Here is a 24,462-nt window from a genome sequence, read left to right on the forward strand (position 1 = left end):
CCCCAGCATTACTCTCCCCAGTCACGATCCAGCCTGGGTTTCGCTAACTCCAGGCAGACCATGAGTGGGAGGCTGGCCCGTGTGTCTCTCAGCCTCAACCTCTCCTTCACAGGCCTGGCTCCTTCCCCTCAAGCCAGTCAAGCAAGTTCAAGTCTCCTGCATCCCACGAACCCTTGCCCGAGCCCAGCGTCCCCCACCTACCACCCCACCTCACCCTCCCTCCTCTTCCCACTTCTCTTCTCAACCAAGGAGTCTCAATTCACTGCTGTCATCCTGCACTCCCCAGTCTCCCATACGCTGAAATCTCACTCCCCTCTTCAACACGCATTTTCTAACCGTTAAGTCTTACAACACTTTCAGACTTATTACATGTTTTTCAAAATCATATAGTAAATGGACCCCTTAAAATATATTCTTTTAAGAAAGTCAAATTGTAGTGAGCAAAAAAGATTTTTCTAATCCAACAAAATGAGGTTTGTTGACTTGGTGCAACAAGAGAGGGCAATTTGGAGGAAATGTGAAGTGCCGCTCACTGAACGGCTTTAAACTTGAAGTCTCTACCAGGGCAGCGCACTCACCGCGGCCCCTGCTGGCGTGTGAACATGCACGACGCACTTCGCATCCGGGCGTGCAGCGTAAATGGCAGAATGTAGCGTGAAGCCAGCCTGATTTACCCCTAGATTAGTGCTTCCACGGTCCACTGCCTCCCCTTGTAGATTGACTTTAACCTGAAATAAGAAAGCAAAAGCTTAAATATCAAGAGGATTTCATGTTATCCTAACTAGAAATTACTTAAACCAAAGTTTAAAGTGTTTATAACTAATTTTAAAAGTTTTTCCCTGAGTTAATCACACAAAACGTAGAGTTTTTCCTCTTTCTTGGGTTTTACATGTCTAACGAGATTAGATGGTATTTAATTATCTAATATGACCTACATGTACTTGATGCCCAAGGAGAGAAGGACATTCTTACCAAACTGGACGCAGTCACTTCACTGTAGAGAAGTCCAAAAGGTACAATGAGGAAGTGTTCCTGCTCAGAGCTCACTCTGGTCTGTGGGGAGAATTACTGAGTTAGCTCAAAAATCCTATTGAAATTATTTGCATCTCTTTCAGTCCACAGACTCAGGGGTTTTTTGTGAGCATTAACTGAGCTACATAGGGACACACTTAAGTACAGTGCCTATCACAAAGCTAAGGGATACTGAAAGCTTTCTGTTATTACGTTGTAGTAACTTACTGGGTACATGAAGTGCATCTTGGTCACATTCATGATAATTAACTCTATAAAGAAAAAACCTTCTGGTGGCTACTAAGCCAGTATCATGTGCAAAAAGGTGACACTCCTCAAGGGTGTAATAATGAAAACCAAACCTTACTTTTTAAAAGTCAAAATGGTTTTTTTTTAAGTACTCAGAACCTATAGGATAGTGAACAATCATAAAAATCACAAATAAGAGAGAGTTCTTCCTTTCTGCCTGACCGAAAGTCTACACATCACATCCTCATTCCCCTGGTATCTTTCTTCCTTCCACGATATATTTTTCTTTCAACAATACAGATTTGTCACATATGATGGATATGTGCTAGACGCTAGTCATGTAGTGGGGGGGGAGCGGAGAAAACAGTCCTGCCCTCACAAAACTTTAGTCTAATTTTTATCAATACAATGATTTTGGGATAGACTCAAAAGACTTCCCAAAGCTATTAGGATGGAATACATTTACTACTGGGCTAAGAATTCTAATTAGGGTCAGGTAGGTGGAATTCAATGTTTGTTGAAAAGGCCTTTTGCTGTTTAGTCCAACTTCCTAACCAGCACAGTGACTTCTGTAGTGGCCCAAAAGAAACACACACGGGGCGGAGGGGTGTCTGCTTGGACAATGCAGTGATGCCCTTACATGGCCAGCCTCGTTCCTTCATTCAGCAAATAGTCCCGGAGGCCTTCTGCACCTGGATGCTAGGGTACAGCAGTAAACAAACAGAAGCTGGAGAGGCCTAGTCATTAAACACTCTCTCTCACACTGAACAGAAATCTGTCTGTGGTGTGCAACACAGAACGAGGTCTACCTCCGCCCTAAACTGTAGTTCAGTCCTGGGACATCTGAAACTATCCCATCTCCTCCATGTCACCTTCACGCGAAACTCACTGGATTTCCTCAGCACACTAGAATGTGGACCCACAGTCATACAAGACCTGAGTTAAAACTTAGAACTATCTATGCTGCTCTGGGGACCCTGGGCTCCTGGTCTCCTCACCCATGAAGTGGGGATGAAAGGAGCTTGTACTCACAATAAAGCTTTCAATAAATGGCATCTCTTAACTATTACACTACTGCAATATTATTAGTGGTAGTAGGAAAGCCATCTCTACAATATCCATTCTCTATAAATCTCTACTACTAGGTCTCTACTCCTTTTTAGTTGTTTCAAAAATGCTGGGAATTCCCTGGCAATCCAGTGGTTAGGACTCCACACTTTCACTACTGAGGGGCCAGAAATATTTGGGCCTTTCCCCCAAATATTTTCCCATTAATTTTAAGTTAGCCAGGTTTTTTAGCCCTAAAGTCAGTTCTTTTATTTTATAAAGGATGCTGATCTTTTTAACTATCTAAATCAAAACTATGCAAATTCCCCAATTCCCAAACTGGGTCAAAATAAAACTTAAACAAGGAATTACTCTGTGTATTTATTGGCTGGGATGAAGAAAAATAAGGTTGGAAACAGGGAAAATTTTAATGTCAGATATTTTTAATTTAATTTATTTTTTTGGCTGCATTGGGTCTTCGTTGCAGTGTGTGGGCTTTCTCTAGTTGCGGCGAGTGGGAGCTACTCTTTGTTGTGGTGCGCAGGCTTCTCATTACGGTGGCTTCTCTTTTTGCGGAGCATGGGCTCTAGGTGCGCGGATTTCAGCTGTTGCAGCACACAGGCTCAGTAGTTGTGGCACACGGGTCCTAGAGCACACAGGCCTCAGTAGATGCGGCACATAGGCTCTTACAGCGCAGGCTCAGTAGTTGTGGCATGCGGGCTCAATGGCTGTGGCTCACAGGCTCTTAGAGTGCAGGCTCAGTAGCTGTGGCGCATGGGCTTAGTTGCTCTGTGGCATGTGGGATCTTCCCAGACCAGGGATCGAACCCGTGTCCCCTGCACTGGCAGGCAGATGCTTAACCACTGCGCCACAAGGAAAGTCCCATGTCAGATATTTTTGCTTATTTTAAAAGTTTTTATTTTGAAACATACATGTAAAAAAGTATTTAGCAAGTATACGTACAATTTAAGTAAAACAATAAATCAAACGCCCATGTACCTTTCAACCAGCTTCAGAAACAAAATAAATCTAATATTTCTGAAGCTGTTTCTCTCCCCCCATATCCCATAAGTAATCACTAACCTGAGTTATGTGTTAAGCATTTTCTTTCTTTTCCTTACAGTTTTACTTTATATATATTCATCCCTAAGCAATATATTGCTTAATTTTTTAATTTTTTTTGCGGTACGCCGGCCTCTCACTGTTGTGGCCTCTCCCGTTGCGGAGCACAGGCTCCGGACGCGCAGGCTCAGCGGCCATGGCTCACGGGCCCAGCCGCTCCGCGGCATGTGGGATCTTCCCGGACCGGGGCACGACGGACTCTCAACGACTGTGCCACCAGGGAAGCCCATATTGCTTAATTTTTATCTGTTTGTGAACTTCATGTAATTGCAATCATACTGTATTTTTTGGTGACTTTTTTTCCTCAACACTGTTTCTGAGATTCCTCCAGATGATATACAACATGGCAACAATTTATTCATCCTCATTGCTGTATAGTGTCTATTGGATGAATATATAATTTATGTATCCATCTTCTGTCAATGGATGTGGTTTTCATTTTGCCATTAAAAACAATGCTATGAACATTCTTATACCTGTCTCCTAGTGTACATGGTACAAGTTTCTCCAGGGTAACAAAGTAGGAGGTGAAGCCAAATTATTTTCCAAAGGGCCTAATTAAATGTACACTCCTGCTAGTAGTATATGATAGTTCTGTGCTTCTACAACCATCTTTCCTAAAAATTAAAATCTCATGTCTGTGAAGTGGTATTCCATTGTGACTTTATAATTTCCCAGTTACAACTGAGTTGAGCAACATTTCATATTTTTATAAGCCAGTCTTATTTCCCCTTCTGTGAAATTCCTGTAAATTGACTTGTCTTTTGTCCATTTTGTACTGGTTTGCTTATTGATAGTTCTTTATTCTGGATACTAATTTCTTGTTGGCTAACCATGAGGCAAAATCTTCTAGGTTGTAAGCTTTTATTTTCACTCTCTTTATGGTGTCTTTTAATGATGAGAAATTTGTTTATTTTAATGTAGTCAAATGATTTATTCATCTTCTCTGTTATGATAAGTGCTTTTGTGTCTTAAGACAACTCTCCTTAAGTCAGAGGTTAAATGATTTTCACTTATACTGATCCTAAAATGTTTGAAGTACTATCTCTCACATTTAATGCTTAATTCATTGGAGTTGCTTTGTGACTCTATACAGTATAAGGTAAGCATCCAGTTCTGATTTTTCAGTCTAATTGTGCCAGCACCAATTATAGCCTGGTCCACCATTCTTCCCTGATGATCTGCAAGGCAGACTCTTCTGCGTATCTGATTTCTTTTTTTTCTTAATATTTATTTATTTATTTGGGTGTACCAGGTCTTCGTGGAGGCATGCAGGATCTTCACTGCAGCATGCAGGATCTAGTTCCCTGACCAGAGATTGAACTCAGCCCCCCTGAACTGGAACCATGGAGTCTTAACCACTGGACGACCAGCGAAGTCCCTGTATATCTGGTTTTAGTACATGAAGATCCAGTTCTGGGCTCTGTCCCACGGGTTTATCTGTTTCTGCCTTTCCCCAAAGCACACTATTTTAGTTATCATCACTTTATAAGTTTGACACTTGATTGGAAAAAATATCTCCTTACCTAGTTCCTCAGGAGTTACCTATTCTAGGCCTTTTTCCCTCCACATAAGTTTTAGAAGCACGCTCATGCTATCAGGTCCCACATTAAAAAAATACTACATAGCCAGTTTTACTCACTTTTTTCTTTGTCTATATATATATACACACACATAATTCAGATGGCTATAAACAGTATACATTTTATATTTTCTCTTTTATAATAATTATTTCACATGGTCTTTATCAATTATTTTTCACAGTATGTAACATTCCCTCAAGCTGATGTTGAATAACTGAGCCATTTCCCACCTACTGATGGATATTAAGACTCAAATTTTTTTATTATTATAGATAATGCTAAAATAAATATATTTATACATCATGTTTTCTTCTTTGACTTCTTTCTTTAACATATATTTCCAAGAGTGAGCTTAACAGATCTACATATTATAATGGAAAAAGCTTAAATATACAATTTTCAGAATCTGAAACAAAAAGGAGAAAGTGCTAAATATTGTTGTAGATTGAAAAAAGAGAGGACATTTCAAAGTAAGTTTTCTAGTCCCTGATGGCCTAGCACTGGTCTAACTGCGAGTCTTCCCACATCTAATGCCCCTTCTCTGTGCACAAGGAATGAGTGCTAACGTCATTCACCAAAAACCAAATACACCCGACTCACTATCTCTGGCAGAGATCCCTATCGTGTCCTCAGAACACAGTCACTGTGGACTCGCCGCCACCTCTGGAGCCCACCACCTCGGAGGGTTAGCATTCCTTGGAATCCAGAATGGAGGTGAACCTAGCACTCCACTGACACCAAGAGGCATTTAGGGACGGAAAGACCCTGCCATCGGCTAAGTGCCACCAAGAGAGGACGCCCAGTTCACGTGCCAACTGGGCTATCCTGTCTTTTGACACCCCCGCTCAAAAGCTTCTCTAAATCCCATGCAATCTTAAGACAGAGACGTAATTCAGACAATCCTCTCCAATCCTCTAACACCTGACCTGTTAGCACTTTTAAATCCCTTTAGCAGAAAATCCCTATTGCCCTCCTTCAAAGAAAGGGCACGATGACCTGTTAGCACTTTTTGGCTGCGCTGATACTGTTAATATTTCTTTTCTGTTAAATCTATATATGATAACGCCTAGACTGTGAAACCAAAACATGGATGCTATAAATAGTTAAAAAAACAAAAATTTTCTTCCTCAAAGATTCTCTAGTTCACAAGATATAAGAAATATGTTTTGTAACTTGAATTTCTATTTTACTCAGTGTTAAGTCCCAAACAGATCACTTACAGAAAAGTAAACACCTAACTAATGTTTTAATTCTGCCAAGTCCTAAATAATTAAAGGGGAAAAAAATGAGCAATTTAAGTAATTCAAACTTATTTAAATAGCATTCATAATAGGACTAGTAGTAAACAGCTTTTAAAACCCCCAGAGAATGTAAGGCTGGCATTAAGCCAAGGATTACATTTCCTCTTAGCGATGTAACATTTTCACAGAACTAATTTTTAGGCAACCATTTAGCATTAAATCTCTACACAGGGGCTTCCCTGGTGGCGCAGTGGTTGAGAATCTGCCTGCCAATGCAGGGGACACGGGTTCGAGCCCTGGTTCGGGAAGATCCCACATGCCGCGGAGCAACTGGGCCTGTGAGCCACAACTACTGAGCCTGCGCATCTGGAGCCTGTGCTTCGCAACAAGAGAGGCCTAGATAGTGAGAGGCCCGCTCACCGCGCTAAAGAGTGACCCCCGCTCGCCACAACTAGAGAAAGCCCTCTCATAGAAACGAAGACCCAACACAGCCATAAATAAATAAATTTTGGTTATTTTAAATCTCTACACAGACGTTCTGTCAAGTATAATTAGCCACAGAGGCCAGCAATTTCCACGCAGGCACAAGGAAGAGAGCCAGCACGTCTGGGAGGCTAACTGGATCCACTGACCAAATATCAAAAGGCACCACGGAGTCCCGTTTGATAATTTTACTAAGGCAGAATTTCAGTTCAACTGGAGGCTTCACTCCATCATTCAGCCAAGAGTTCAGTGTGTGCCTCCTCTGAGCCCAGCACAGGAACTCTTCCCAGGACATGGCCGGAGGCTCCCTTCACGGAGCTGATGTGGACGACGAGGAAACGTACAGTACGGATGACGGTAACTGCTGTGGGGGAAATAAAGCAGGCGTGCTGGGTGGAAGCAACATTCCACAAGCACGACAGCATGGATACAACAGGGTCAGGTCTGCGTTTTGAAAGGTGGAGAACAGAGGGGAGGGTAACTCGGTATATCGGGCAAAGATTCCTACCATGTCCCAGAAGCACAGTGCACTGGCCACAAAGGTGGGCTTCAGACTACCATCAAAGAGCATTCCTTGGAGTCAAGAATGGAGCTGGGAACCTCCCTGGTGGTCCACTGGGTAAGACTCTGTGCACCCAATGCAGGGGGCCCGTGGTCAATCCCAGGTCAGGGAACTAGATCCTGCATGCATGCCACAACTAAGAGTCCGCCTGCCCCAACTAAGAAGCCCACATCCAGCAACTAAGATCCTTTCACAGCCAAAACAAATAAATAAATACTTTAAAAAAAAAAAAGAATGGAGCTGAACTAAGCACTGTTGGTTATGAGTCCACAAGTAAAAAACACCTACACGTGTGTATTAAGTATTGTGTGTACTGAGTGTGTTGAGTATGGAGAAAAGGGTAAAACGATTTAAACGTCTGTTAATGCTGGTTATCTCAAGGGGGATAAGAGTATTCACAGGATTATGATTTCTTCTTTCAACGTCTGTGTAAGGGACGCTTGCCACAATAAGCACACGCTATATTAATCATTTAAAATATCCAATAAGGGGCTCCCCTGGTGGCGCAGTGGTTAAGAATCCTCCTGCCAATGCAGGGGACATGGGTTTGAGCCCTGGTCCGGGAAGAGCCCACATGCCGAGAAGCAACTAAGCCCATGCACCACAAATACTGAGCCTGTGCTCTAGAGCCCGTGAGCCACAACTACTGAGCCTGTGTGCCACAACTACTAAAGCCCGCGTGCCTAGAGCCCGTGCTCTGCAACAAGAAAAGCCACCGCAATGAGAAGCATGCACACTGCAACCAACAGTAGCCCCTGCTCACCACAACTAGAGAAACCCTGAGCGCAGCAACGAAAACTCAATGCAGCCAAAAACAAATTTATTTTTTTAAAAAAAGAATGAATTGAAGAAACTAGAGGTCCTGATAATGTTGAAAAATGGCTAAAACTGGAATATCTGAAGAAATAAGTATGAGAGATAGGCGGCTTTGGTCAAAGTAGGAAAGAAAACATCTTCATTCTTGATTTTTTAGGCATAAAGAGAACTTTAGGAACTGCCTATAATTTGGTAAACACTCATTTATTAGGTTAGCAAGCAAGAAAGGAGTTTTAAAGAACTACTGTTCTCATAATTTTTCTTCAAACTGGCTAATTCTCAGGTTATTATACTCTGCAGTCAGCAATCAGAAGGAAGGTGTTTCAAGGTTTCCTTCAGCTCAGCCAGATCCCCTCTTCCCCTAAATGAAAACAGGTGGTGCCAGACACAATATTCCACTTATCACTCAGTTAATACTCACTGTGATGTGATTATAGATAAGCTGAGACCATCCAAAGAGATCTGCTAGCCGGTAAAACGCCGCCAGTTTACACCGCAGTAACTTCTCCCCTTTGTCATAGGCAATAGAATCAGATCCTCTAAGGTCATTCACAGGAGTCACCATACCAAGACCTGAAATGAAAATAGAAACAAGACTCAAAGATTTAATATTTCTTGTCAAATGTAAATCAAATAACAGTTGAGATATTAATCGTCCCACAATGGGCCATAAGGTAAGTCTTGAAAACATCAAAGACTATTTCATAAAGACCAAGTTCCCCAACATTAATACAATTAAGGTAGAAATCAATAACAGCAAGGTAATAAAATCTGTAGGATGCAGTAAAACAAAACTTAGAAGAAAATTTACAGTATTAAACATACATTATGGGGCTCCCCTGGTGGCGCAGTGGTTAAGAATCCACCTGCCAATGCAGGGGACACGGGTTCAAGCCCTGGTCTGGGAAGATCCCACATGCCACGGAGCAACTAAGCCCGTGCACAACTACTGAGCCTGCCCTCTAGAGCCCACGAGGCACAACTACTGAGCCCGTGTGCCACAGTTACTGAAGCCTGCGTGCCCAGAGCCCGTGCTCCGCAACAAGAAGAGCCTCCGCAACAAGAAAAGCCACCACAATGAGAAGCCCACGCACCACAACGAAGAGTAGCCCCCACTCACCACAACTACAGAAAACCTGCATGCAGCAACAAAGACCCAATGCAGCCAAAAATAATAAATAAGTAAGTAAGTACGTAAATAAGTTTATTACAAAAAAAAGAGGAGAGGAGAGGAGAGGGGAAGATGGGGCTGGGAACGAGAGAAAAGAAAAGAAGAAAAGAGAAAAGACCCAGATAAAAGCATAGGAGGAGAATTAAATAAGCTGCCATATTTTTTAGCACTTCACAAAAACAACAGAAGAGGGAGCTCTAGAGTCAGGATTCCTGAACTGGACTCCTCCAGGAAAACTAATTTCATGTAAAAATGAACAGAAAAATATCATGATCAAATACCACACAAAAATTATTCAAAGAGGGCTTCCGTGGTGGCGCAGTGGTTAAGAATCTGCCTGCCAATACAGGGGACACGGGTCCAAGCCCTAGTCTGGGAAGATTCCACATTCTGTGGAGCAACTAAGCCCATGTGCCACAACTACTGAGCCTGCACTCTAGAGCCCACAAGCCACAACTACTGGGCCCACGTGCCGCAGCTACTGAAGCCCATGCACCTAGAGCCCATGCTCTGCAACAAGAGAAGCCACGGCAATGAGAGGCCCACTCTCCACAACTAAAGAAAGCCTGCATGCAGCAACGAAGACCCTATGCAGCCAAAAGTAAATTAATTAAATAAATAAATTTTTTAAATAAATTATTAAAAGAAAAAAGAGCAAAATCACATTCCTACGCCTAAGAAAAGCACACAAGACATATCCACAAAACAAATGAAAACTATAACCTATTATTTCATAGAAGATAAAGAAAGGCATTAATAATAAAAGATATGAAAAAATTTTAATATAATTAGAAAAATTCAGAAATGAGGGCTGGAATATAAAAGGAATTAAATATAAATGAAAAATAATTTTAAAAATAAATACTAAAAACAGCATAGAGGTGAAAGAGGAGAAAAACTTTTTAAATCATAAAGAAATGAAGAAAGTGATAAAAAGGACCTGAGAAAACCGGACAGTTAAAGAAGTCAGACAAGGAAAATCCAACATGCGCATACCAGGAAACAAAAGCAAGGGAACAGAATGAATACTAAAAACCAATTCAAGAAAACACTCTGAAAATAAAAAAGATCTGGAAAGGCACATCATCTGAGAAAACTGCCTAGAAAGACGAACACCAAGACATATTCTGGTAAAATTTCTGGACTCTAAAGAAAAAAGAAAATAATTTATGAGCATCGAGGAAAAGAAACCAAGTAACTTACATGGAAAGATTGTCTTCAAATTCTAAGAAAATGAATTATGCATTTAAGATACACAAAATAGGAAAATGCGAGCCAATGATTTTATACGCAAACTAACTAAACCAAATTAACATTGACATATACAGGCCACAACGCAAGAACGCAGAAATCCTTTCCACAAGTGTTTTCTCGGAAATCTACTATAAAAGGAACTTCAGACAACCAAACTGACTAAAGGGGCACTGATACAAGGACTGGTGGTGAGCATTAAATATATATTTATTACAGAATTAAGTTATTAATTGTAACACAAAATGAACGTAAAAATAAGACCATAACATGTAATGGTTATATGCGCTGACAACAGAGAATATAACTATTTTAAAACATGAAGAGAGAACATATTATTGGTATAGGACTGATACTGTGTGTGGTATGTGAGAGAAAGCAAATGAGTTATTAAGTAATATTCTAGTTTTGTTATTCCTGGTGTCCTGGAGAACCAGAATTCTTGTTGTAGAAGAAAGAAAAACAATTGTTAGATAGAAGAGGTTAAGTAAAAACCCCTTAGACCTGAATTTTAATTGGAATTATAATGCCAATATATTTATAATTATACTTACAATTCCAATTTATCAATATAGTATACAAATCACAAGGTAATAAATAAAATAAAATAAATTTATTTTTTGTTTGTTTGTTTATTTTTGGCTGCATTGGGTCTTTGTTGCTGGGCGCGGGCTTTCTCTAGTTGCGGCGAGCAGGGGCTACTCTTTGTTGCAGTGCGCAGGCTTCTCACTACAGTGGCTTCTCTTGTTGCGGAGCACGGCCTCTAGTTGCGTGGGCTTCAGTAGTTATGGCTCGCGGGCTCTAGAGCGCAGGCTCAGTAGTTGTGGTGTATAGGCTTAGCTGCTCCGCAGCATGTGGGATCTTCCCAGACCAGGGCTTGAACCCGTGTCCCCTGCATTGGCAGGTGGATTCTTAGGAAATCTCCAAAAGGTAATTTATATTTCCTAGCTCTATCCACTAAAAAGGCCTAAAAAGAATAACTAACCAGTCAGTAGCAAAGAGCATTCCTAGCACCCAGACTAAGATTTCATTTCTCACAAAAAGAAATCAAGGTTTCTTAGAGAAATGGCTGACTCCAGATCTGGGGCAGGAGATGTACAAGATGAGCCTGGAACATCTCCTCTGGGAGGTGGCTTGGAAGCTATCAAAGACTACTAGGCTCAGGAGTTAACTTGGAGTATCAAAAAGGATAACTGCAATATTTTGAAACATATTAAATATATTTAAATCTCTGCAGGGACTTCCCTGGTGGCACAGTGGTTAAGACTTTGTGCTCCCAATGCAGGGGGCCCGGGTTCGATCCCTGGTTCGGGAACTAGATCCTATGGGTTTTGCATGCTGCAACTTCAGTTGCATGCTGCAACTAAGAGTTCTCATGCCACAAAACTAAGGAAGCCAGAGAGCTGTAACTAAGGAGCCCACAAGCTGCAATTAAGAAGCCTGCATGCCACAACTATGGAGCCCACGTGCCACAGCTTAGGAGCCAGCGAGCCACAGGAGCCCTCGAGCCTCAACTAAGGAGACTGTGAGCTGCAACTAAGGAGCCTGCCTGCCGTAACTAAGACCCAACACAACCAAATAAATTTTTTTAATCTATGCATTCAAAATAATATTAAAGAAATAGTAATTGGTCACTTTAGAAGATGACAGGAAACCAACTTCTCATTTTGAACAGTTACCTTTATACAAACCGTACCATGAGGTAAGCAAAAGAGCTGAGAGGAAGTTTCTTTTTGTGCGTGTGGGTTGAGGGCTGACTTCCAACAGATCTCAGCAAGGAAGCTGCTCTGCTCCGTATGAAACACTGACCAACAAGCAGGTCATCTATGAATGGTTTAGCACCAGCGTCCCTACAATCATGCGCTGAGTGACAGAGAATGAGGCGGCCCCCTTTCTGGCCATGCCCCATTTCCCAGAGAAGTTTCTCTTTACAGAAATATTCTAACTAGTAAATACAGAAGAAGGAATGACAAAATTAAAATATCACCATCTTGGAAGTTTTGTTAAATGAACGGATCTAGGCATTGAGAAACGATGGCTGCTACAGCACAAATGGCAACAAGCAGACTTATACGCCTGCGGATAGAACACAGTGCCACCTATGAAGTGAGCTTGCCAAAGAACAAAATCCAAATACAGCCAAGCTTCTAGACCCAGCTACCAATGTACTGTAAATACAAAAGAAAAAAGAACATATGGGTACCATGGAGACAGAATCAGCAAAATTCAAGACTGTAGCAAACTCCACAGGTCAACAAAACCCATTTCCTTTAAAGTGCGAGGAGAAAAAGAGAGATGGAGGGGCAACTTGTAGCTTTAAAAATGCTTAAGAGGGCTTCCCTGGCGGCGCAGTGGTTGAGAGTCCGCCTGCCAATGCAGGGGACGCAGGTTCGTGCCCCGGTCCAGGAAGATCCCACATGCCGCAGAGCGGCTGGGCCCGTGAGCCATGGCCGCTGAGCCTGAGCGTCCGGAGCCTGTGCTCCGCAACAGGAGAGGCCACAACAGTGAGAGGCCCGCGTACCACAAAAAAAAAAATAAATAAATAAAATAAAAATTAAAAAAATAAAAATGCTTAAGAGACAGTAAGTAAAACAAGACAAATACTAAACCATAATATTTAAGGATAACCACTTGGGTGATAAAACTATAAAGAAAAGCAAGGCAGTGATATCATTCAAGTCAAGCTAGTGATTCCTTTTAAGAGGGCAAGCAACTGATAAAACTTTATTTCTTAACCAGGGTGCTGGTTATAAAGGCGTTCACCTTAAACCATTCATAAGTTATATATCATTTTGTTCTATGCCATCTACATATGTTATATTCCACAACAAAGGTTAAAATTCACATTAAAATTTTTTATATTTAAGAAGTAAACTATTAGATACAATTAAAACTAGATTTTTTTCTTCCTTCTTTTTTTGCTGTGGCACTATTAAAATTTCCTTTATCTCTGACTAGAAAATAATATGTGAGTAAATATATTACACTGTCCTTTATTATCTAATTCACATAAATATCACTAGAATCCATTAAGAATCCATGTGAGGACTTCCCTGGTGGCACAGTGGTTAAGAATCCACCTGCCAATGCAGAGGACACGGGTTCGACCCCTGGTCCAGGAAGATCCCACATGCCGTGGAGCTACTAAGCCATGCGCCGCAACTACTGTGCCTGCGCTCTAGAGGCTGCAGGCCACAACTACTGAACCCGTGCAACACAATTACTGAAGCCCATGCGCCTAGAGCCCGTGCTCTGCAACAAGAGAAGCCACTGCAAGGAGAAGCCCGTGCACCGCAACAAAGAGTAGCCCCCACTCGCCGCAACTAGAGAAAGCCTGCGTGCAGCAACGAAGACCCAACGCAGCCAAAAATAATATAATTAATTAATTAATTAAAGGAAACTTGGATTTAAAAAAAAAAGAAAACATGAAAACCTAGTGACTACCATTCGACTTTAGGATGGAAGTGTGAGCTAGTAAATTACATGTGATTTTTAACACTCTCTGGACATTAATGATATTATCACTCAGGTGAATGTTAATCAACTTCTAGGTGATCTAACACAGATACCTTAAGTTGGTCAGTCAGAAGCTGATTATCCAACTAGAAACATCAGAGATTGATCCAGGGCACAGTACACAGCAGGTCACATTAGCTGTTGCTCAAGGTACCCTGGGCTCCACCTTGTCATGTTAACGTTTACAAATTCAACAGCCATGGCAAAGCGCCATCCCTGCACAACTAACTTTGCTAACTAACTTTGCTCACATTCACCCATCCAACATTTTTCTTCTGGCTTTCTTTTGGAATTTTTCTGTTTCTCATTCATTTGCGAACAGCAGTGAGGAATGGTGGATAAGAAAATGTGGGCTTGGGGCTTCCCTGGTGGCATAGTGGTTAAGAATCCGCCTGCCAATGCAGGGGACACGGGTTTGAGCCCTGGTCCAGGAAGATCCCACATGCCGCGGAGCAACTAAGCCCACGCACCACAACTACTGAGCCAGCGCTCTAGAGACCATGAGCCACAACTACTGAAGCCCACGCGCCTAGAACCTGTGCTCCGCAACAAGAGAAACCACAGCAATGAGAAGCCCACACACCGCAACCAAGAGTAGCCCCCGCTCGCCACTACCAGAGAAAGTCCGCGTGCAGCAACGAAAACCCAACATAGCCAAAAATTTTAAAAATAAAATGAAATAAATAAATTTATTTTTTAAAAAAAAGAAATGTTGGCTTGACTGAAATAAGTTCAAGCAAAATCAATGTGCTACTCCCCAAGCATTATTTCTTAAACATTTTATTAATTTATTTATTTTTGCTGTGTTGGGCCTTCGTTTCTGTGCGAGGGCTTTCTCTAGCTGCGCCAAGCAGGGGTCACTCTTCATCACGGTGCGCAGGCCCTCTCACTATCGCGGCCTCTCTTGTTGTGGAGCACAGGCTCCTGACGCGCAGGCTCAGTAGCCGTGGCTCACGGGCCCAGCTGCTCCGTGGCATGTGGGATCCTCCCAGACCAGGGCTCAAACCCGTGTCCCCTGCATCGGCAGGCAGATTCTCAACCACTGAGCCACCAGCGAAGCCCCAAGCATTATTTCTGATTAGTTTTTTTTTTAACTCATAAAAGGTCTGAGAAGCCACATAAAAAGTTACCTGCCTGAGAAATAACAGTCTCACTGGCTCATAAAAAAGGAGCCCTCTATAGTCAAGACATTTTTAGGCCTACCTTTTACTACAACTAAAACTCAATTAAAAAAAAAATCAATTCTATGTATTACATAGTACGTGCTCATCTATTTCACATTGGAAAATGGTAGGAAATTTTACCTGGAAAATGACAAAGAATGTATACCAAGTCAGGAACTACTCACTCATGTTTAAGGCAGCCATCCCTCCTTGCGGAGCTGCCGGGTAGACATTCGGTACATTCGTGGTCATAAAATCTGCAATCTGCTGTAATGCCAATAGGCCTGTGGGATTCTTCCCCTTCTTAAATTGTTCCTGTATCATTGATTCCAATTCTTCACAGAAAGCCTAATAAAAGGCAAATTAAGACAATGAGATATCGCTTCTTTTCTGTTCCTTGGGAAGGCAGGGGTAACTATCACACAGACCAATTTTCTGTTTGTTTTCATCCAGTGCTGGAAAGGCAAATGGATACTCTCATATAACACGACCTGGAGCATAAATAAGTACATTCTTTCTGGACAGTAATTTAACAAGATAAAAGCTTAAAAATGTGAACAGGCATCCTATTCCTAGGAATCTTTTCTAAGGAACTACTCACAGATGTGCTCAAAGACTTATTCAAAAGGATGCTCATCCCAGCATTACCAATAAAAGGGAAAACAGGTAACAGTCTACATTTTAAACAGTAGGGGACTGATTGAATACCCTGAGTCACCTTACAACACCTGACACTGTTCTAGGCACTGAGGACACATAGGAAGAAAACGGCTTTGTCATCAGGAACTTAAAACTTAGTAAGGAAAACACAAAAAGAAAAAATCCACAGTACAAAGGACCCTCTGTATCAACAGCATTCCAGATGACCTAGATGTACAGTATGGAGCTGCGCTTAGCAACCACCAGTGAGTGAGGCCTAGAGCCACCCATCTGGACCCCAGACTCTTTCCTCAACCAGCAGTCACCAACCAATGACCTTGCCTGCTTGCTTGGTCCTAACTCCGGATGGTTAAATATCCACACCCTGCCCTCTCAGCTCCCTGATCGCCTCTCCTCCGACGACCGTGTCATCCAATTCACCCCGGCCTCCTATTTCCATGGTCATGCCCTAGAGACCAGTTCATTTCTAGTAACTGGGCCCCTCTTCAGTCTCAGAGCCAAGCACGTGCTCTCCAAACACCGTCTCCTAGTGTCCAGCTCACCCTCTCTTCAACCCCGTCTTGATCCTAAGACCTTATCACCATCCCGTACCTTCCCTGTGTCCTGACCTCTCTCACTCAGCTTAGGCCCTTGGTTTAAAACTATAACCATTCCCTTGTTTACAACTTCAACTCTACCATTTCATCTGGCAAAAATCCCACCCCCAGGTTAAGTTCAACTCCTCACACCCTCTCTATTCACGCTGCTGAAAGTGGCTGGGGGACAAAAACGAAGACCGTACCGCACTGTCTCACTGTAAGTCCATGGCCAGTGACCTGAGTGCACCTGGGACATTAACCCAGGGACCACTCTCGACTTTTCTTGCCCACCGCTCGCCTACTCTTCACGCCTTCCCTGCACCACTCCCTGTGTCCATTCTAAGCAGATGCCTCCACCTGTTATGCCACTGAGCACAGAGAATCAGGCTGAAGGCCACTTCCCCAGGTTCCCTCTCACATCTCCCAACTGTCAGCATCTATCTGTACACAGGGTGGGCCTTCCCACTCCTTACTGCAGTTGAACGATCCACACTCCTAAAACCAAAAAAACAACACCGGGTACATTCTACTCAGTAAAGCCCAGGCCTTACCAGTCTTTCCTCCAGGGTCCTTTCTCTGCTCCCAGACCCCACAGTGCATGTGGGTCAGTAACATTTTGATGCTGTGTTCCTGACCCCTGTGGGTAGGGACTTGGCATCCCCAGTGCTCCCAGCGCAGTGCCTGGCACGTACTCGGGACTGAAAGTTTAGCTTCTTCACTCTAACCTTAGTGATTTTCACTTGGTTTCTTGTTGCTTTTACACAGGAAAACTGCTTAAGCCAAGTCTAGATGTTATCCTGATTCTTCTTTTTTTCCCTCTCACCTCTTCCTCCCCATCCATCAGCAAGTCCTATCTATTCCACCTTTAAAACAGAACACAAATGAGTTTCTCTCTCTCCACCTCTACCACCACCACTCTGGCCCAAGCTACCACTACCTCTTACTTGGAAGACAGCTTACTCTCTTGCCCTCTACGGTGCTCTCTGTATACCAACCCAGAATGAGTTACTCAAAGACTGAAGCGTGCCGTTCCCATCTGCACCGTACCCTGAGCTGGGCTGACACAGCCTCTGAGGCAACTGCCCCCTCCTCCCTCTCCAACTCCATGCATCCCGCACTCCCGCTTCCTATGCCCAGACCTCACTGGCTGCCCTTGGACTCTTCAAGCTCATTTCCGTCCTAGGAATTTCATGTCTTCTTCTCCCCCATCCCTGCATGGCCGGCTCCTTCCTGTCATTCAGAGTTCAGGTCAAATCTTCCTCACTCAGAGAGGTTTGTTCTGCCCAGTCCAGTCACACTCAATCTAATAATCCAGTGGTTTCCTGCACTGTGCTTCTATTTGTTGCTCTTTGGTTATCTCCTTCGACTAGAATGTAAAGTCTGTGACTTGATCTGGGCGTTTACACAGGTGTTATACATATGTCAAAATTCATCAAGCTGTATACTTAAGACTTGTGTACTTTACTGTAAGTTATATTATTGAGGAATAATATATGAATAATAACAACAACCAAACAAATAAGCTTTGTATGCTAAGTACCCAGTTCCTTGCAGACAGAGATGATCAACATTTAAAAAAATAACTCAAATGAATTATCTGCCAAGTGACACCCCAAAATATTAAGGAAATAAAACAAGAATAGATTAAAAGGATAAAAAGAATGAAGCACACACAAAGGCAGCAGCATCAACATGAAAAAAAAACTATGAAAACAGCACTACTTTACCTCAAGATGCAAACAGAAGACAGTTGGGCGTGACTGTGGTTCAAATGCCGACCATATCTAAAGGTAAAACCAATCAGGCGTTGCTGAGACCTACTAAGTGCCCAGCACCAAGCTAGGTGTTTTGGAGGAAAGAGTAATTTTCAAATGGTCGCAATATATAAAGACTCTCTGGCGCAGCAGTGAGAGAGTTAAAAGGAGAAATGAACGAGCTCCTTTCCTTTATGATACTGAAGATTTTTCATTTGTGTGTCTGATAACTTGAACTAAACTGAACTCTTTAACAGCCATACACATATATATACAAGGCACTGATTTCCTGTGTTAAGGTAAACGAACTATGACACATACAAGAGAGCATAAGAGCTGAAGTAATGGAAGAAGAAAGAGGACACTTGGTCAGAGACAAAGCTTCTCTTACGGGACTCTGCAGAATCATGGACACCCTCTTTTTTTGCTCCATCATATTGAAGTCCTGGCGAAGGTCTGGTGCCATGTTCCTCTCTCGCAAGTATTCTGGATTGTTCTCATCCACTCTGTCGAAATACCTCTCTTTGTGAGGGGCTGTGGTCGGGGGTGGTGAGGTCACCACTGCAGCCTGAGTATCACCATTCATTGCACAATCTTTCCAGGTTCCTACAGAATCAAAACAAAAGACAGTATTGTTTCTGAATCAATGTCCAGTAGCATTTCATAATGAGAACATCAGCCTGATAAATACAATCTCCAGCATGAGGATGCCCTGACTGACTGACCAGTCAGGCCATGACGCGTGACGCTTCTTTGTGGCTTCCGAGGCACGTGGCCGATCAGCCATCGCCCACCCTTACACCAACCAAGGGCAGTTTTTGTCCTTGCCGCTGTTCTTCAGCAGACAACAGGAAAACAATCTAACAAAGCTAGTATATCCTCTGACAAACTGAAAAAATATAATTAGGTATGAAAATTTTGACCACAATATAGTTTAAAGTCATCATATTGTCCCAAACAGACAGGATCTTCTAAAAGCAGCACAGTTCATTTCTGGAGAAATTTGATTCATGATATTGTCCCCAAAAAGTACAGGTGGCAACTATGCAAAGGATTCGCCACACAGGTCCAAGGAGAGAAGCCGCCCACACATCTGTATTCATGCAAATGGGAAATGCTCTTCATCAACATCACCTTCTTGGTTCAAAGAACAATAACTGTAGGCTCTGAAAATGTCAGCATGCCCTTGAGTTTGTGAATCACCTGAAAAGATGTCCAAATGGCTCAAATTTAAACGTCTGCTAATATGGCTACTTACTTTACAGTCTTTTTTTTTTTTAAATACTTATTTATTTGGCTGCGCCAGGTCTTGGTTGCAACACGGAGCATCTTTGTCGCGGCGTGCAGGATCTTTAGTTACAGCATGAAGGACTCTGTTAGTTGCGGCATGGGGGATCCTTTAGTTGCGGCATGCAGGATATAGTTCCCTGACCAGGGATTGAACCCAGGCCCCCTGCATGGGGGGCTCAGAGTCTTAACCAGTGGACCACCAGGGAAGTCCCACTTTACACTCTTTTTAATCCCAATCTTTAATTTGAAACGCTGTTTGAACACACTAAATTATATTCATCTTTTAATTATAAATCTCTAAATAGCACCTTTACTAATCAGACAAATAGTTCATTCTGCTTTTACAACCCACTGAATGACAGCTTTAACAATATATACATGCAATGTTTACTGAGCATCTACGTCCAGTCACTGTGCTGGGCACAAAATTAATCAGATGTAGTCCTCACTTTGAGGAAGCCGGACTCACAGTCCAGAAGTGGAGACAGACTCACTGAGGAAGGCAGAGGTGCTGATCTGGAAGCATCAGCACAGAGGTGGGGCCAGGAGAGGAGAGGAGACTGACCAGCAGAAGCATGCAAGCTGAGGACAGGGAGCAGAACCAGCGCCCAGAACCGTTTCTGCCACAGAGCTGGTGCGCAACTAAAAACCTTGAATGAATTGAGAACAAGAAGGAAAGGATAAAGACACAAGATGGGAAGTAGTCTCAGAACCCACAGGCAGAGAGTTTTAATGGCGAGTGAGTGAACAACAGTTCCTCAAGCCACAGAGGATAAGCAATGTAGGGATTTAAAAGAGGTGATTAAATTAGCAACTAAAAAAGTAAACGGTGATCCTTCTTACACTGTGTACAAAAATTCAGTCCAAACGGAACACAGACCTAAATGTAACAGAAAAACTATAGAATACTTACAAGAAAGTAAAGGAGTGAATCTAAGAGACCCTGGCTTAGGCAAAGTTTTACATGACACCAAAAGGATAGCAACAACAACAAAAAAAGATAAACTGGACTTCCTAAAAATTAAAAACATTTGTGCTTCAAAGGATACATTAAAAAGTGAAAAGACAACCCATAAAATGGAAAAATATTACAAATCATATATCTGAGTAAAGATTTACATCCAGAATATATAACTTAATTAAAATAACAATTAAAAAACATGAAAGTCATCAAGTGACCTCAGTAGATGCCACATAGAACAGAACTGCCCAGTTGAGCCTTGCCTAAATTCCTGACCCACAAAATCATGAAATATGAATAATAAAATAATTATTTTAAGCTGCAAAGTCCTGGGATGGTTTGTTATGCTGCAATAGATATCTAAAATAATATTTGCGATAAGGGGAAGAAGAATGAAAGCAGCCAGAATTGTAGCTAGACATTGTTCTTTACCTGTATTTGATCCTCTCACCTCCCCTATCTGTCAATATACTATTGTTTTCTTCACTTCACAGATAAGGGAACTTAGGTCACCCAGCTAGGAAGTTAACATGGCTGGGATTCTAATGCAGCCCTCCTGGATGCAGAACTCCTGTTCTTAACCTCTAAGCTATGTTGTAAATGATGATGATGGTGACAGTGAGCGGAAACAATGTTCCCAAAGGGATGGGAAGGGATGGAACTGAGGGCATAGATGCCTTGAACAGGAGGATCCAACCAGGAATCTAGGGCTGGCACTATTAGCTTTTAAATGTGCATATGAATCGCCTAAGAATCACGTTAAGATACAAATTCATATCCAGTAGGTCTGAGATGGGGCCTGAGATCCTGCATGTCTCATGAGCTCCCAAGTGATAGCAATGCCACTGGATCAGACAGCAATTTGAATAGTAAGGCTTTAAAGAAGAGTTTATTAAAAATATATAGTTTGGGGCTTCCCTGGCGGCGCAGTGGTTGAGAGTCCGCCTGCCAATGCAGGGGACACGGGTTCGTGCCCCAGTCTGGGAAGATCCCACATGCCACGGAGCGGCTGGGCCCGTGAGCCGTGGCCGCTGAGCCTGCGCGTCCGGAGCCTGTGCTCCGCAACGGGAGAGGCCGCAGCAGTGAGAGGCCCGCGTACCGCGCGCGCGCACACACACACACACACACACACACACACACACACACTATATATATATATATATATATATATATATATATATTTTGTGGTACCAACAGCCAAAGAATCAGTTGAACATTTTTTTAAAGAAAAAGATCAATTTGGATATTGCTTTTCTGAAATCTAAAGATATGACAGAAGTAAAAGTATCCTTGAAGTCACACTACTTCAAGGACTTAAAGACAAAGTATGAAAACAATCAGTGACTAAAAGGCAATAAAAGAGAATAAGTGAACATTGCAGTGACCTAAACCGAGTCTTTAAAACTTACCCTTCTCTGAACATATCCTTTAAAATGTTTAGTGCCATCTGTTTACTTTAACTAGTTTGTTCTAAAAGAAGGACCCAAAGAACAAAACATTATTAATGGTTGTCTGGCATTTCTTCATTAAATATAAAAGAAGCTGACCATTCTGAGCCAATGATAAAAATGTTCCACTTCAGCGTTTCAAAAAAAACAAAAAAGGGACTCCCTGATGGTCCAGTGGTTAAGACTTCACACTTCCACTGCAGGGGGCTCAGGTTCGATCCCTGGTTGGGGACCCACATGCCATGCGGTGTGGCCAAAATTTTTTTTTAAAAGACAAAAGGATATACAGTATTATGAGTTCTCTACTATCAAATGAGTCCTAATTTTAAGCCATTTTCGGGCTTCCCTGGTGGCGCAGTGGTTGAGAATCCGCCTGCCGATGCAGGGGATGCGGGTTCGTGCCCCGGTCCGGGAGGATCCCACATGCCGCCGAGAGGCTGGGCCCGTGAGCCATGGCCGCTGAGCCTGTGCGTCCGGAGCCTGTGCTCCGCAACGGGAGAGGCCACAACAGCGAGAGGCCCGCGTACCACAAAAAAAAAGCCATTTTCATCAGTAAATAAGGACACAGGGGAACATTTTAGAGGCAACTATAGCTGCTTCCTGCTTCCCAGAGCTGACTGAAAGAAAAGAATCTTTGTAAAACCAACGTGCTGATGATACGGCAGAGATTGCTCTCATTTTATTACAAATGGCCATATGAATGGGAGAAGATAAAGACTGAAGACCAGATATGCATTGGGTCTTCCTTCAATAAGGAAGTCTATAAACTTAAATCAAAGTATACATACTCTGAGCCCAATAACCAAGAATAAACGTAATTCCAACCTTTAAAGTACAAAACCTGTACTTGGGGACTTCCTTGGTGGCACGGCGGCTAGGACTCTGCCCTCCCAATGCAGGGGGCCCAGGTTCAATTCCTGCCCAGGGAACTAGATCCCACATGCATGTCACAACTAAGTTTGCATGCCACAACTAAGGAACCTGCTTGCCGCAACTAAGAGACCCAGCACAACCAAATAAATAGAGAGAGAGAGAGACACTCTTTAAAAAAAAAAAAAAAAAGCCTGTACTTGGTTTTTGTCAATTACGGCTTCAGGTTTCATTGATGTCGTTTTTAAGTGTGTGTTAAGACAGCAAATTTTTCTAGGAACATCTCTACAAAGAAGTCATTACTTAATCCAGATTTTTTAAAAAGAAATGGAAAAAATACAGATGCAAGAAAAACTTCCTGCAACTTTAGAACAATTTTAAAATAAAATAATTCCAAAAGTAAGATCAACATCCAACAATACATGAATGGCTGTAACATAATCTGCTCAATACAGTATTATGAAACTACAAATATTCTTTAGCATAATACACATGAGACTATAACATGTTTAAGTGAAAAACTATAAATTTCCTATTCTATTATATAAAGTTGACAATATTATCACTGTAGTCACATATAAACAAGATGATATAATGGCAAATAAGCTGTATTAAAGTTGAATAAATTGATTCAAGAGAAGTACGGATTAATGTTCCTCTATCTCAATATTCCATAAAGTTGCTGTAATTTAACCTGTGTAAAAATTTTAAGATTTCACTAAACTTAAAATGTTGATACTGAAATCAATGAATTCTCTGGGAACAATACTTTCAAATAAACAAACATACACACCCAGCAGAACCCAAAAGTCTGGCTGAGCCATGACAAACAAGCTCAGCCTGCCCAGATGACATCTCGCATTCACCCACTCTTCTCCATCTCTACCACATCACTCTAATCTAGATAATTACCACTCACCTCCTGGACACACAGTAGCCTCCTAACTAGTTTCTCCACTTTCAGTCTCCTAGCAACCCCCACACCTATCCATTTTTCACAGTGTGGCCAGAGAGAGTTTCAAAATATAAGTCAGATCATGTCATTCATTCCCCTGCTTAAAACCCGACAGGTAACAGGAGGATCTCTGCCAGATCCTGATTCAAGTAAACTGTAAAATAAAAATCTAAAAATGACAATCAAGACAATTAGAAATTTGAACACTAACTGGACTTGGATGGCATTAAGGAATTACTGTTAAAAATTTTAGGTGTGATATTATTATGGTTATATTAGATACATACAGAAATATTTATGGATGAAATAATATGACACCTGGAATTTGCCTGAAACTTATATGGGGTCGAGGGAGAGTAAGGTTACACAAAATAAGACTGGCCATGAGTTAATAACTGCTGAAGCTGGATGAAGGATAAAGCAGACACATATGAAATATTCTATTTTGTATGTGTCTGAAATGCTCCATAATTTTCCTTGCTCATAGAATAAAGTGTCTCCAGACCTTTCATAAACTGGTCTCTGTCTGCCTTCAGATGAACAAATTTCAGCATGTTCTTTCAGACAGATATGACTGATATTGGGATGACAGGATATTTTAAGATTAACCTCCCCTTTCTTCTAACACCACAGAAAATACCACTCTGCCTAGAATGTTATTTATTCTGGAAATAACATAAAGCTGCCCTGGAATATTCTTTCTTAGCAAAGGTATTCAGTCCCAGGGCAAT

General features: G+C 42.0%; 1 protein-coding gene across 27 annotated transcripts in view; it reads right to left on the minus strand.

Moving 5' to 3' along the window:
• ADD1 (adducin 1) overlaps positions 1-24,462 on the minus strand; it is a 79,387-nt gene that overhangs the window by 22,949 nt on the left and 31,976 nt on the right. For 26 of the 27 annotated variants that reach the window (XM_067036799.1, XM_067036783.1, XM_059066008.2 and 23 more), the window contains exons 2-6: positions 18,599-18,813; positions 15,401-15,563; positions 8,536-8,687; positions 973-1,053; positions 579-728 (exon numbers count right to left, since the gene is read on the minus strand). In XM_067036799.1, the coding sequence (XP_066892900.1) occupies positions 579-728; positions 973-1,053; positions 8,536-8,687; positions 15,401-15,563; positions 18,599-18,793 (741 nt within the window). In that variant the 5' untranslated portion in view covers positions 18,794-18,813. Of the gene's footprint in view, positions 1-578; positions 729-972; positions 1,054-8,535; positions 8,688-15,400; positions 15,564-18,598; positions 18,814-21,867; positions 21,924-24,462 lie in introns of those variants that run through there. The other variant, XM_067036792.1, reaches the window with a different exon arrangement.

Source organism: Kogia breviceps, chromosome 6 (assembly GCF_026419965.1).
Source record: "Kogia breviceps isolate mKogBre1 chromosome 6, mKogBre1 haplotype 1, whole genome shotgun sequence".
NCBI lineage: Eukaryota > Metazoa > Chordata > Mammalia > Artiodactyla > Physeteridae > Kogia > Kogia breviceps.